This window comes from Propithecus coquereli, unplaced genomic scaffold, assembly GCF_000956105.1.
Source record: "Propithecus coquereli isolate 6110/MARCELLA unplaced genomic scaffold, Pcoq_1.0 Scaffold76, whole genome shotgun sequence".
Lineage (NCBI taxonomy): Eukaryota > Metazoa > Chordata > Mammalia > Primates > Indriidae > Propithecus > Propithecus coquereli.
In genome coordinates this window covers 7485434-7499273 of record NW_012153729.1, presented here as the reverse complement: position 1 = coordinate 7499273, position 13840 = coordinate 7485434, and the positions used below count along the sequence as shown (strand labels likewise).

The 13840-nt window shown below is 61.3% G+C and overlaps 1 protein-coding gene across 1 annotated transcript in view; it reads right to left on the bottom strand.

Annotated features, from left to right (window-relative positions):
* Window positions 1-13840, bottom strand: part of LOC105824703 (unconventional myosin-XV-like) — a 31148-nt gene that overhangs the window by 7669 nt on the left and 9639 nt on the right. The window contains exons 14-42 of the mRNA XM_012662238.1: window positions 13505-13630; window positions 12733-12810; window positions 12494-12609; window positions 12361-12406; window positions 12154-12278; window positions 10673-10790; window positions 10252-10415; window positions 7660-7772; window positions 7192-7256; window positions 6927-6983; window positions 6547-6604; window positions 6215-6345; window positions 5001-5096; window positions 4671-4906; window positions 4409-4587; window positions 4131-4203; window positions 3563-3724; window positions 3220-3320; window positions 3053-3129; window positions 2878-2959; window positions 2584-2682; window positions 2317-2420; window positions 2037-2234; window positions 1772-1850; window positions 1538-1654; window positions 1201-1459; window positions 1008-1095; window positions 673-883; window positions 63-175 (exon numbers count right to left, since the gene is read on the bottom strand). Coding sequence (XP_012517692.1) covers window positions 63-175; window positions 673-883; window positions 1008-1095; window positions 1201-1459; window positions 1538-1654; window positions 1772-1850; window positions 2037-2234; window positions 2317-2420; window positions 2584-2682; window positions 2878-2959; window positions 3053-3129; window positions 3220-3320; window positions 3563-3724; window positions 4131-4203; window positions 4409-4587; window positions 4671-4906; window positions 5001-5096; window positions 6215-6345; window positions 6547-6604; window positions 6927-6983; window positions 7192-7256; window positions 7660-7772; window positions 10252-10415; window positions 10673-10790; window positions 12154-12278; window positions 12361-12406; window positions 12494-12609; window positions 12733-12810; window positions 13505-13630 — 3471 coding nt within the window. The remainder of the gene's footprint in view (window positions 1-62; window positions 176-672; window positions 884-1007; window positions 1096-1200; window positions 1460-1537; window positions 1655-1771; window positions 1851-2036; window positions 2235-2316; window positions 2421-2583; window positions 2683-2877; window positions 2960-3052; window positions 3130-3219; window positions 3321-3562; window positions 3725-4130; window positions 4204-4408; window positions 4588-4670; window positions 4907-5000; window positions 5097-6214; window positions 6346-6546; window positions 6605-6926; window positions 6984-7191; window positions 7257-7659; window positions 7773-10251; window positions 10416-10672; window positions 10791-12153; window positions 12279-12360; window positions 12407-12493; window positions 12610-12732; window positions 12811-13504; window positions 13631-13840) is intronic.

Genomic DNA, 13840 nt, shown 5'->3' with positions numbered 1-13840 from the left:
ACAGCTGACCACCTCCCTGCCAGCCCAGAGAGGCCAGGTCAAGGCCCCACCCGGTTGCCCACCTCCTTGCGAAGGAACAACTTCCAGGGTGCGCTGGCGTAGGAGAAGCACACGCTGCCGGACGGCACGAGCAGCTGGGTGGCGGTGCCCTGGTCCCCCATGGGCTCCATCAAGCCTGGCATGGTCGGGGGAGGGGGCGAAGAGCCTCAGGCAGCGGTGACTGCCAGAGCCAGGACGATGGGGGCCCGTGGAGGGGAGATCCTCAGCCCTGGGGACTTTGAGGGCCCCACTCTCCCAACCTCCAGCGGCCTCACTCCTGCCCACGGTAACACCTCTTGCCCACGGTACCATCTGCTGCCTCCATTCCTGGTCCTAAATTTTCCCTGGTGGCCCTGAGGCTCATGGTGCCTCCATGACCACATCAGCTAGGGCCACTAAACTCCCCACAGAGCTGTCAGGTCTGCATTGAGGACAACACCCTGTGTGTGACAGTCCTTCAGTGCCAGACCCTGCCCTGGGCGGGAATGCGGAAGCTAGGGCTCCAAAGTCCGGGAGCCCAGCAGCCATCCTCAACCAAGCGGAAATGCCTTCAGCCACGGCATCGAGAGGCAGCTGGGAATCCTGCCCCCACCCTAGCGAAGCCTGCCACACAGGGGATGTGGGGTTCCTTACCACGAGGCTCGGCTGAAGGGGCCCCTGGGTCTTCGGGCGGAGGCAGCGGGGGCGCTGGCGGAGGTTGGGGTGCCTGGGCAGTGGGCGGGTTCTGGCCAAACAGGTCCCGAAGGGGTTCCTGCTTTTCCTTGATGGAGCTGGAGGGCCCGGGCTGTGGCAGGGCCTTGGGTCGAGGAGCCACAGCTGGTGGAGGGCCCTTGGGGGACAGCATCTGGCAGGGCACAGAGAAAGCACAAGGGACTGAGTCTAGGGGTGAGGCCAAGTTTGCCCCAGAGAGCCTCTGCCTCCTGAGTCGAGCATCCCATGCACTGGAGGGGACGGGATGGGGAGCTCACCTCAGGGGACGAGTGGGCACCTTGGATCCCCAGCTTGGCCAGAGCCTCATCCTTAGGGTCATTTTTCTTCAGGAAAGTTTTGAAAGGCCTTTTGGGAGAAGGAAGAAGTCACTAGGTCCATAGGGCAATTCCCCGAGGAACAGAGCAGCCCTGGCTGCCTCCGCCTGGGGGCCACCTCCCCCCAGAGGCCCACCTGGATGGCTGCACAGGCATGGGCACGGGGCCTGGGCGGCTCTGATACATGCGGATGATGTTGCGAATTTCCCTGCTGGGTTCCAGCTGCTGGCGCGTGGGGTCCGAGCTGCGCACCACAGGCCCCCTGCCCCTGGCTGGCCCTGGATCATGGCCAGGCTCCGCCTCCTTGGCCGGCTCCGCTTCAGCCTCTTTTGCAGCTTTGGCGCCACCCTGTTTCAATGGCTTCTTCACTATGGGGGTAGGAGGAGGGGACAGCACTGACCGGGAAGGGGAAAGACATTAAACACTGCAGAGTACAGCAGCCCCAAGCCCCGGCCCTCACCCTGGCCCCGCACCTGCTCTTGGTTCCTCCTCCCACTCCTCCTCCTCCTCCTGCTCCTCCTGCTCCTCCTCTTGGGGGATCTGGACCTTGACAGGAGGCTTCACCGTCTTCACTTTGATCTGCTGCCGCCCTGTAAGTGCCCACATGGCCTGCCATGGTTACCAACGTCGGCCCACCGGCCTGCCCACCCGGGCTTCTGGACAAGCCCCAGCCCAAGTTTCTGTGTGGGAGCCCCCAGCACCCTCACCCATCTTCTGGAAGTATTCCCGTTTCTGCTGGAAATTCTTAGGCGGCCGGGGCCTGTCTTCAGCCTCCTCTGAGCTCCCCTCCTGGCAGGAGGCAGACGGGAAGAGCCGCTGTAGCCAGCCACGTCACCGTACTCATGTTGACCCCTGGGGTCCCAGGGCCTGGGCCCAGCAGCCTCTTCTCCACATCTGCCTGCTCACCCCACCCGCACCTCTCACCCCTGCAGCCCCGCCACTGCCACCCTGTTTGAGGGTGTAGCTCCTCACCCTCAGGCAGGCACTCACTGATTCCAGCTCAGGCTCTGGCTCCTCCCGGGGGGCAGGGGGCTTCTTGGGCTTGGGGGTGATGGCTGAGGGCGGGGCCCGGGGTGCAGCCTCCAAGGCCTGAGCCTGGCGCTGGCGTTGGCGTAGCTGGGTCTGCTGCTCCAGGGACAGGGTCATGGCCTGGGTGGTCATCTGCTGGGCCTGAAGGGAGAGGGGTGGTGGGCCAGTTTAGACCCCTCCCTCCAGACGTCCCCCCTGTGGCCCTGGGGGCCCTGCCCCTCACCAGGATCTGCGCCTGCTGGTTGATGAAGTTCTGCTGCTGCATTGCCAGCTGCCTCGCGTCCAGGCTGGGAAGCAGGGGCTGCGGCTGCGGCGGTACCACCATGGCTGCGCGGACAGCGGGCGGCCAGGGCGGGTGAGCACCGCGGCCAAACTGAAGGCCCTCCGCCCACTGTGCACTCTGGGCTCCTGGGGAACCCTCCCCGCTCCAGTCCCAGAGCTGACAACTGCTCTCCTGAGAAGGGACCTCGGTACCCTGGCCCAGCCTTACTTGGCATGGGGGGGACTGTACCCATGGCTGGCATCATGGGTACCGGTGCAGGGACCACAGCTGGCTGGTATCCGGGCATCTGCATCATTCCTGGATACACTAAGGGGACGGGGTGCCTCAAGTCAGTTCCTACCTGGGCCCACATACCACCTCCCTCCAGCCCTAGACAAAGAGAAGAACGTCGGCCCCTGGGCTGCTGGCCGGAGGCCAATCCCAGCTGCCTGCGGGGACCCAGGCCGTGCCTGCCCGTGCTGCTGGGCCAGGGAGGCCCGTGATGGGAAATCCCACACTCACTCATGGGGTAGCCCTGCTGCATGGGCCCGATGGCGCCCCCTCCCTTCATGCGGCCTCTCAGAGCCCAGCCGTGTTCCAGATCCTAAAGGGACAGTGGTCACAGGGTCAGAGCTAGAGGCTGGGAAAAGTGAAAGGGGCAGCAGGGGAGGGGCTGGGGGGAGTGCAGGACACTCACGCTGAAGCCCGGGGAGAAGACTGGCTCAAAAACGTGCTCCAAGAAGCCATCCAGGCTCCCCGAGGTGCCGGAGCCCCCTGCGGGGCAGGGAGAGGGTTGGCACCATCCACCAGGGGTCGGGGGCTTCCCACACTCTGCCAACCTCAGTATGGCCACCCCAGCCTTACCTGTGTGGCCCCTCCTGGGCAGTGTTGGGGCTGGACCTGGAGGGAGTCCTCGGGGCAGTGAGGGGGCCTGGACACCAGGGGCGGGGGGAATGGCCTCGGCTCTGCGGGAAATAGGAGGTCTAGCTAAGGGGGCTGCCAAGGCTGGGGGGCACCCAGGCTGAGGCAAGAGGTAGATGCTGCTGTGGGGGTCGCCCCGCATGTGGGAGGAGGCTCAGTTGGGAGGAGGCTCAGGTGGGAGGACAGGGTTTACAGCTGCTCCTGTGAGCCCCTGGGCGTGACAGGGTGGCCATGGGAGTCACCAGCAGGGGCAGGCCAGGGATGGGTGTGGTGGGGCAGCACCTACGAGCCAAGGGCACTGATGGGGTAGCTGCGGGGACTGGCTGGGTCTCCCAGGTCCTCCGTCTGTCCGATCAGGTCCAGCACAAAGTCGCAGCCCGCCAAGTCCTGCCATGCGTCTCCAGAGTGCAGCGACACGGACCAGCCACGGGGGGGTGCCTCCAGGCCTCTGGGTGGGATGGGCAAGGAGTGGGGGGTGGCCATGGAGGCAGGTGGCCATCCTGAAGATGAAGGGGCAAGGACCAGAGGGTGGGGGCTGGGGAGGGGAGGGTGGCCCCGGGACCGGCTTGCTCGGCAGCTGGGACAGCTCTCCTTGTGTCTGGATGTCGTTGCCGACGCTCACATCTGTTTCCTGGCCTATTGGGCTGGCAACCAGGTGCGCTCACACCCCTCCTCGTAATCTCTCTGCTCCCCCATGAGTCTCCAGGATGGACCCCGCCCACTGACCCTCACACTTGGGGGCACTCCCTCCCCACCCCTTGGGAGGAAGAGGGGGCTGGGGAGACGAGGAGGAGGCAGGAGGACAGGGACAGTGGTCAGCTTTGGCCGCACTGTCCCCCCACAGGCCCCCATACTTGCTCTGCAGGATCCACCCGGCCAGTTGCTCCCCCGTGGTCCAGGACTCCACCTCGGCCGCGTAGCACTCCTCTGCAGGGGCAGCGTGGGGACAGGAGTGAGGGGCGGCAGGGCCACCCTGACAGGAAGGGGCTGCTATCCTACGGGGGTCCCAAAGCAAGATGGGGGAGATCAGGGCCACCGAGCAAGTGGGGGCAGCAGGAAGGCTGAGGGAGGAGGGGGTCCAGGGAGGGCGAGGGGGCAGGCTGGGGAGGCCTCGGCAGGAGGTGGCCATCACCGTTGAAGGTGAAGACGTCCAGAGTCATGCGGCCCCGCCGCCACCCGGCCATCCACTCCAGCTGGGTGGGTGGCCGGGCCCGAGCGGTCCCAGGTGCCAGCTGCGACTGCTCCAGGGCCCCCAGCAGCTTGTGCTGGCACAGCGCCGCCATGCCCCTGGGGGCCTGATCAGATACAAATCTGCGGGGACAGCACAGGGCTGCTGTGAAGGCGGAGGGGTCTGCCCGCCCCACCTGCCAAGTCCCCACCCCCAGGGCCCTTACTTGAGCAGGGGCTTCTGCAGGGCTGGCATCGGGGGAAAGGCACTGAGCAGGACGGCCATGAGGGCCCAGCCACGCTGGCTCTGCTGCTCGTCCGGGTTCTGCCAGAGCTGGGCCACGAGCTGGCTGAAGAGCTCGTCCCGCAGCCCCGGCCGGCGCTGCCCCTGCCGCACCAGGTAGGTTCCCATGGTCTGCCTCTGCCAGGTCTGCAGGGATCCGTCCCCCAGGAGCCGCAGTATCTGCCGGCGCAGTGAGGTGAGGGCAGCACGTGCAGGGCTGCCGTGTGCCCATCCCGTCCCTGCGAGGGCCTACCCCTTCCGATGAGCTACTCACCACCTTGTTGATGTCCAGGGCATGCTGAGGGTTCTCGCCATCCAGCCGGGTCAGGGGCTTGGCCAGCGGCTGCCCTGGCCTGGGCAGGGATGGCTCCTGCAAGGAAGGAGAGTGACACAGGGTGTGGGCAGGGGCTGGCTGGAGGACAGCCCTGGGGGAGCCCCACGGAACACCCGCCTGGGAGAGGAAGGGGGCTTCACAGAAAGCCATTGCAGAAATGCATCTTAATGCTCTTTGATTAGAAAATTTGTGGCCACACATGCAGAAAACTCAGAAAACATGGAAAAGGGTAAAGAAGAAAATTAAAACCATCGTTAACATTTCACTGCCAGAAATGATCACAGTTAACATTTTAGCTTCTTTTTTAAGAGACATGGTCTTGCTCTGTTGCCCAGGCTGGAATGCAGCAGTGAAATCATATAGCTCATGGCAAACTTGAACTCCTGGGCTCAAGCAATCCTCCCACCTCAGCTTCCCAAGTAGCTAGAACTACAGGTGTGTGCCACTGCATATGCCTAATTTTTTTAAAAAATCTTTTTTTAGAGATGGGGTCTTGCTATATTGTCCAGGCTGGTCTCCAACTCCCAGGTTCAAGCGATCCTCCTGCCTCAGCCTCCCCAGTAGCTGGGACCATATGTGCATACCACCATGCCCAGCTAATTTTTTCTCATTTTTCATAGAGATGGGGTCTCACTATATTGCCCAGGCTCCAACTCTGGCCTCAAGTGATCCCTCTGCCTCAGCCTCCCAAGTACCTGGGACGACAGGTGTGTACCACTGCATCCAGCTAAGTCTCTTTCTTTCTCATCTTACTTTCTATGCGTAGATATACACATCCCAGCACACACATTCTATTGTTGACTTTAAACGAAATTAAGATCATATTATATGTGCAGTTTTGAATCCTGCCTTTGTATTGAACGCTGGAGCCTGGACGGTTTCCCTCGTCGGTAAACATTCTCTAACAACCTGACTTCCGCAGCAGGGCAATACTGTGGGATAACAAAGGTGTGGCAACATGGATCGAACGTGTACGTGGTGAGATATTTTGGTTCAACGGACATTTTCAGAGCAATTCATCTGCATCCAGAGCCCCGGTGACCGGAGAGTGAGGAGGAAAAGTGGAGAAAGAGGGACAAGGCGCAGCTTCTCCGGGCAGGTGCCCGTGTCGGGGACAGGTGGGGCCGGCAGGGAGAGCACAGGCTGGGGCCCACCTGGAAGCCGATGGAGACGAAGCTGGAGAAGGGGAACCGGTCAATGTCTGGTGGGAGGGTCAGGCTGGGCCGGGCAGGGACTTCAGGGGGCATGGACTCGGTGATGCTCCCAGCCAGGGCATCCTGGTGGCCTGGGAACGACATCAGGAAGCAGCCCAGAGATACCAGGTGTGGTACTGGTCCTGGCAGCCCCCCTCACCATCAGCCACCAGCCTCTGGCTACAGGGAGCTGGGCGGTGAGCTCTGGGGGGCCTGGACCACAGGGGACAAACCCACTACACAGAAAAGGGACCAGGGAAGGGGTCCCAGCAAGAAGCACCAATGAGACTCACCTTCTGCTGTCTTCAGCATGACGGCCAGCTCCGCCGGGATCTCCAAGCTCCCCAGCTCCTGGCGGGGAGGACCGACTGACCCAGGAACCAAGGGAGGGGGCGCAGGGACCCAGGGTCCCTTCTCAGCCTCGAGTTTATAAACAGCCCTCCAAAGACCGGGTGTTCTGACCCTGGACACTCAACCAGAGCCCCAGGGACCCTCAGAGGGAACCATGAGCCCTGGAGCGCCAAGGGCAGCCCAGTCTGCTCTCAGGCACACGGTGAACATCCCTGACTGACAGGACCCCCAGCGGCACCCTGGCACCCCTCCCTCCAAGGTGTGCCAGGTTCAGTGGGCTCACGTCCCAGCGTAGAACTCCTCCAGCTTCCAGGCCACCTACCATGCTTGGCGCTGTCCCCGAGGCCCCGTCGCCGCACCAGCCACACCGATGCCCAAGCTGTTGGGGGAGATGCAGGAAGAGCTGAGGCCTTTGGTGGGGAGTCACCATGAGTCCCCTAGGGGCACCCCCCCAGCTCCACAGTTCAGCTGACGCTGCTGCCCCCAGGAGGCCCTGACACCAGCAAAGGCAGGAGAACAGCGCCAGAGGGGCAGCTGCCTGGCGGGGCGATCGGCCCCCGCCTGTCCCTGGCCCTCCAGAGCCTCACCGGCCTCAGCACCTCGGGAGTCGCAGCCTGTCTGCCAGAGCACCGGCAAGAGGGCAGGAAGAAGGGAAGAAATGTCCCAGGGGACAAAGTCCGGCCAGGGACAGGCCAGAGAGGGGGGCATCATGTGGGCACTGACCTTTGAGCTGCTTTATGGCTCTCGAATTGGAGTCGTCAGGCAAGAGAAAGGAGCAGAAGGGCCCCAAGGGAGGGCGGGGGGATGGGAAGGAGCCCCAGGCAGGAAGGGAAGACCAGGCTCTGGTGGACCGGCAGGGATGACGGAGGACAGCACCCTCCCAGTGGCCAAGCCATCCTCAGCCACACGGAGGGAAGGGGGAGAAGCCCATGAGCAGTGGCCTGGAGGCCGTGGTCCTTGTGAGGCTGGGCCGAGAGGGTGGACACCGTTGGGATTTGGCCAACTTGGTCAGCCAAGGCTGCCTGGCTTCTGCCCGAGCTCCCCCAGTCCCGCACCCGCCCCGAACCCCTGCACCTGCAGCCTCTGCCGCCTCCAGAGCAGGGGCCGGGCCAGCAACAGGACGGTGTTCAGATGTCCCAGAGCTGCTCGCCGCCGGAGGTACCGCTTCCTGGAGGCCGTGGGGGGCAGGGATGAAGAGTCCAAACTTACATCTCCTGACTGGCTGCCAAATCCTCTAAGCCTAGACATTTGTGTCAAAACCGACTCTGGACCGGGCTCAGTGGCTCACACCTACGATCCCAGCATTTTGGGAGGCCAAGGCAGGAGAATCGCTTGACGTGAGAAGTTCGAGACCAACCTGAGCAACATAGAGAAACCCTCCCCCACGACCCCAGCCCTGCCCCGTCTTTACAAAAAAATAGAAAAATCAGCCGGGTGTGGTGGCCGCGCCTATAGTTCCCTCTACTTGGGAGGCTGAGGCAGGAGGATCACTGAGCCCAGGAGTTTGAGGTTGCTGTGAGCTATGATGAGACCACTGCACTGTAGCCCAGACAACAGAGTGAGACCCTCAAAAAAACAACAACAAAAAACAAAAACAAACAACCTCCCAAAAAACCCAAAACTGATTCCGGAGCAGCGAAGGCCCTGGATGCTCAACTGAAGCAGCAGGAGAAGCACAGGATGCCGTGAAAGCCGAGGTCAGTTGAGGGGCTGTTTAGCACAGGCACCGAGATCCCACTCTGGAGCCGGACTGCCTGGGCCAGGTCACGCCCCCAGTTAGTCACCGTGATCTCAGATAAACCCCTGTGCCTCTCTGTGCTCCCTGCGATTTATTTTCATTATCTGTAAAATCAGGATTGTTGTAATGCCTGCCCCACAACAAGATGAAAGGAATTAGCAGATGCAAGCATGTAGAACAGAGTCTGTCATATTATTATTTAGGAAGCAGAACTTATAATCAAAAAGTAACATCACTGAACATCGAATAGGAGATCCTGGAACAGGGACAGTGCACACAAAGTATCTTTGAGAAATTCCAAGATGTAAGAAGACCAGACTCCTCAAAGGGGTCCTGAGCAGGACAAACATTTAAAAATAAACCTACAACTTTTGTGCATCAAAGGACACACGTAAGAAGAGTGAACAGACGGTCCACAGAGGCTATTTGCTAATACCCAGAACCTGTAAAGAACTCCTGCAAGTCAGCAGCAAAACGACAACCCGACTGAAAAACAGAGCGCCGGAACGGACGTTTCTCCCAAGAAGATGCCGCGGGGCTGAGCAGCACACGGAAGGGTGCCGACACCGTCGGTCATGAGAGAATGCAAATCAAAACCCTAATGAGATCCCACTTCACATCCACGGGGACGGCTATAATTTTAGCAACAGAAAGTGGCACGTATTGGCCAGGACGCAGAGAAATCGGAACTCTGGTACATTGCTCATAGGATATAAAATGGAAGACGGTTTGGCAGCGCCTCAGAAAGTTAAACATAGAATTACCGCACGACCCAGCAGTCCCACTCCTAGGCATAAACCCCAAAGATTTGCAAACGGAGACTAGAACGGATACTTGTACGCCCACACGCATAGCAGCATTGTTCGTAACAGTCAAAAGGTGGCGACCACTCAAACGTCTGTCCGTGGATGCACGGAGGAGTCAAATGTGGCATAGCCACGCCATGGAGCACTATCCAGCCACGAAAAGGAATGAAGTTCTGATTCGTGCTGCAACACGCAGGAACTTGGAAATCATTAGGTGAAAGCAGCAGTCATAAAAGGAAATAGCGTGTGAGTCACCGTATGGGAAACAGCTGGAACAGGCAACGTCACAGAGACAGAGACTGGAAGTTGCCAGAGGCTGGGGGGATGGGGAATACGAAGTTTATTGCTTAACAGGCAGAGTTTCTGTTTTCGTGACGAAAAAGTTTTGGGAACAGACATAGACAGGTGACATTGTCCCCTCTCTGGAGGCTGCCCTGGTGCCCTTGCCCTGGCACCACTTTACTTTATTCTCAGCCCTCGAGTTACCCTTTGGGGTGTCCAGTGGCTGGTTCACCGCCTGAATCTGACTCCCTGGCCAGCCCGGGAGGCACCAGCCCTGCTGCCTCCAGCCCTGTGCCGCCAGTGTCTGCCCAGGGTAGACGGGTAGACGGGGCGGATGGCCAGCCGGTAGCTGTTGCAGGGATGAGGGAAGACAGGCTGTGAGGGTGACAGGAGACAATGAGGTGAGAAGGGGAGGGTAGCATTATAAGACCTAGAAGTACAAAGTCGCTGGAGTGGAAAAGTCTGGCCAACATGGGGGCCAGAGAGGTAGGTAGACTGTACACACTCGAATGCATGCTCTGAAAAGATCACTCTTGCTGCAGAGTGGAGAGTAGAGCAGAAAAGAGAACAATCAAAGGGTTAGGACTGCAGGTTCAGGTGGCCTCAACAGGTAATGAGCTTCTCGTGACTGGGGGTATTCAAGCAGAGACTTTGTGGGTATGAGCGGGAACGCCATCAAGGGGAGGCAAGTGCTAATGGGAGAGCATGGGGCAGGTGGACTTGCCTTAACACCTGCGCCTCCCCAACCCTGCCCACCACCTTGAGGAGGAGCCCACGGCCTCACCCCACCCACTGCAGCCATGGCTGCAGCGCCTGCAGACCTGGCCTGGAGCCCACGCACACGAGCCTGCATCCGGGGCAGGAGGCGGAGGCGCTGGCGGGAGATGCAGGAGAAGAGGCTGCGGTGCAGGGTGAGCAGGGCCTGGGAGCACCGCTGGGCCCGGAGCTGCTCCAGCCGCTGCCAGCCCTGCTCCTGCAGCAGGACCTGTGGGCAGAGGTGCAGGCTGCGGGCAGGTCCGGGGGATGGGCACCTGCTCTCCTCCTCAGGCCCCGGCCTCCTCCCTCCTGCCAGACAATCTGTTCTTCTGGGGTGCCTGGGACAGCCTGCCGTCCAGCCCCTCTCCATCTCCAACTGGGAAGGACCACCGAATGCCGAGCTTGTCCCTGTTTGTCCCAGAATACGCCTCTCCTTTCCACCGAGCCCGCCCCCCTCCCCCCGCACACACGGACCCACACACCCACCTTGGTGGCTCCGAGGTGATAGAGCAACGATTCAGCCCCCAGTGCCTGGCTCAAGATGGTGCCACACCTCTCCCGGTCAGAGGGGTCTTCCGGCCCCGCTGTCCCCAGGGCCCGGAACCTGCCCCAAGGACGGAGAGCCACAGTCAGAACAGCGAGGCCCTCTTTTCACTTTAGTTTGACGCCCCAGGCCCCTCGGTATTACTCAGTTGCTAGGTCATTCAACAGTTTGGAAAGTGTCCCCTATATGCCAGGTGCTGGGCGGGGCACAGAGATGTGGCAGGGCACTGGGCCTCTGCTCTCCTGGAGCTCAGCGGGGGCTGGGAGAGCAACAGGAATGTGGTCCCGAGGCTTCGGTCTCAACGCCTCTGTCCCCAGTGCCTGCCCCGCAACACGGTGGGTCTCCAGGCAAGTTTGTGGAGGGAGGGAGGCAGGGGAGGCAGGGGTGGGTGGATGAGTGTTTAATGCGGTTTCACCGTCGCAAGTTGGCTCAATGGACATTCGATAGTCTGAACCAAGCACCCTGCACATTCTGGGGCCACGGGAGGCCACAGAGCATTTAGACCTGGTCCGTGCTGCGTGGACAGCTGTACCTTGCGGTTCCCCTCACCCAGCTCCCGGGCTCAGGGCTTCCTGGCAGAGGCGGCAACTGCCGCAGCCGGTAGGTTTCCAAAGGGCAGAGACAGAACCTTCCCCACCCTGGCACTTCTCGGTGTCCGGCTCAAGGCAAGTCACACCCATCCCTGCTGCCTGCCTCAGCCCTCGGCCAGGCTATCCCTGTCACCAAGGCCATCTAGGCAAAGGGTGTCGCCAGAGCCCTGGGGCGAAGCTGCTGCTCCTGGTGGCTGCCCCCCTCACTCCTCCTGAGGTGCTGCCAGCCCAGCTGGACCTGGACGAGGAGAACCGAGTCCCCCTGCTCCCCGCCCTGCTCCTGTCCTCGGGGCAAACTCCAGCCCTTCAGAGGGTTCCCAATCGGCCATCCAGTCAATGGCCAAAGCCAAAGAGGCAAACAATAAAATGGCTTTTCTAGAGGTTTCCGAACTCCTGGAACAGAGCTGCCTCTGGTGTTCCTGGCAGCCCATCACCACCGCATCCTCACCTGTGCAGATGCTGCCCGCCTGGCTCCAGGTGGCCACCCCTCCTTCCCATCTCAGAGGCTCTGCTCCCGCTGTCCTCCCTCCGGCCAGCACCTCCTGAGCACCCACCGGCTCAGCCCCGCCCAGGGCAGGGGCCGCCCCCACCTCATCTGTGGTCCCCAGGCACGAGCACAGGAGGGGTTTGCTGTGGTGGAGAACGGGGACTGCACGGAGGGAGGCGTCTCGTGGGCAGTGAAGGAGAGAGACGAGGGAGAGAGGAAGAGGGACGAAAGGAGGGGAAGGGGAGGGAGGTTGGGCGCCAGGCCCCATCCCATCGCCACCTGGAAGGACCCCCAGCCATCACTCCAGGGGCTTCCTCGTCAGTCCTGCCCTGCGGCAGGGCCCTACCTGGCCAGGAAGGCCCCGAAGGGCACACGCACGGGGAAGTTCACACTGCGGGCACCTGCGGCCTCCAGGACGCCAGCCTGGCGCAGCTGCTCGGCCACATGTCCCACGTCAAAGCAGCCTGGGAGCTGTGGCGGCGAGACAGGGAGAAGGAAGCTGGAGCCACGGGGTGAGGGGCTGGGGTGGGGGTGCAGGTGCCTGGGGGCTCACCTTCCCGGGGTTGGGGCTCAGGCACTGGATGACATAGACGCGGCTCCTGAGGAGTGGAAGAGGGGTCATTTGGGCACAGGCCAGCACCCCATCCAGCTCCCGGGGGGGTCTCGGTGGGGGACGCTGCTCTCACCTGCCCAGCCGGGCCACGAGGTCGCCCAGGGCCTGCTGGAAGCGGGCGGCCAGACTGGGTCTGCCTCGGCCTCCCTGGGCCTGCGGCCCTGCCTCCTGGAACAGGGCGCCCACCAGCTGCGGCGGGCGATGGGGCTGAGCCGCTCACCTCCCGGCCAGCCCCCGGGCAGGAGTGTCGAGGGGAGGACAGAATGGGGGGACGGTGTGGAGGGGGCGAGCACCGGGAGGCAGGCGGGGCACCTGGAGCTGGCTCTGGCCAAGCGTTTCCACCACGGCAGCGTCCAGGTGATCCCGGTTTGTATTTAAAAACTTGTGAACCTATGAGAGGCCACCGGGGAGGCAGGGGCGAGGGCGGGAGGTGGGGGCAGGAGAAGGGAGGTGGGGGAGGCAGGGGAGCTTCCTTTATTCCAACTCCTTGTATTTCTTTTTTGGGTGACTCCTGGGTAGTGGGCATTTTTTCTTCTACAATCAGAGTGTGCCACCTCCTCCAGGGAGCTGTACCTGATTCTCCCTACCTCAAACCAGTCACACTGTCCTTCCCTTGACACCAGCCCCCTCCCCTCTTGGGGTTGGTGTGCAATCTCCCTGGTAGGCTTGGGACTCAGAAGGGGGAAAGGGAAGTCCATTCAGTGAGCAGCCACTATGTGCCAGGCACCTGCCAGGCCATCTCCATGTTATTGCATTTAACCCTCGCGACAATGCTGTGGGACAGATTTCCACACCCATTTTACAGATGAGGAAATGGAGGCTCAGAGCGCAAAGAGAACTGCTGAGGCTCTCAGACCCAGGCATGTGCTCGTGCTCTGCCCTCTTCCGTCTGGAGGGTCCTGAGGCTTCAACTCCACCACCCCACAATTCGCACCAGAACTCAGTAAATCCTGCCTACAACTGGGTGGGCCAATGGCCCAGGTGGGGACAGATGGCCAAGCCCTGCCAGGAGCCTCCCCTCACCCACTCCCCTCAGCTCCCGGATGACTCGTGCTGACTGAGTCTGTCCCTGAGGCCGAGATACCTGGTAGGTGACAGCCCCGGCATCATGTCGCACGGTGAAGATCGGCAGGGGCAGCTGGGGCTTGGCGTAGCTCGGGTGCTCGCCATGGTGATAGTGGCACTTCTGGAGGAAGGTGTGGTCTGTGGCCTGATAAGAGGGACACGTGCTTCCCTCAGGCCTTTGCACATGCTGTTCCCCTGCATGGACTATAGTCCCTACCCGGGACCCCAAGGACCACATATACTGCATGTAGGGGAGGTCCCCAAACTTCTTCCTAAGATGGGAAGAGTCACTGCATATTCAAGACCTTATAAAGGGAACACTCTCAATGACTTTACTAATTTTTTTTTTTTTTTT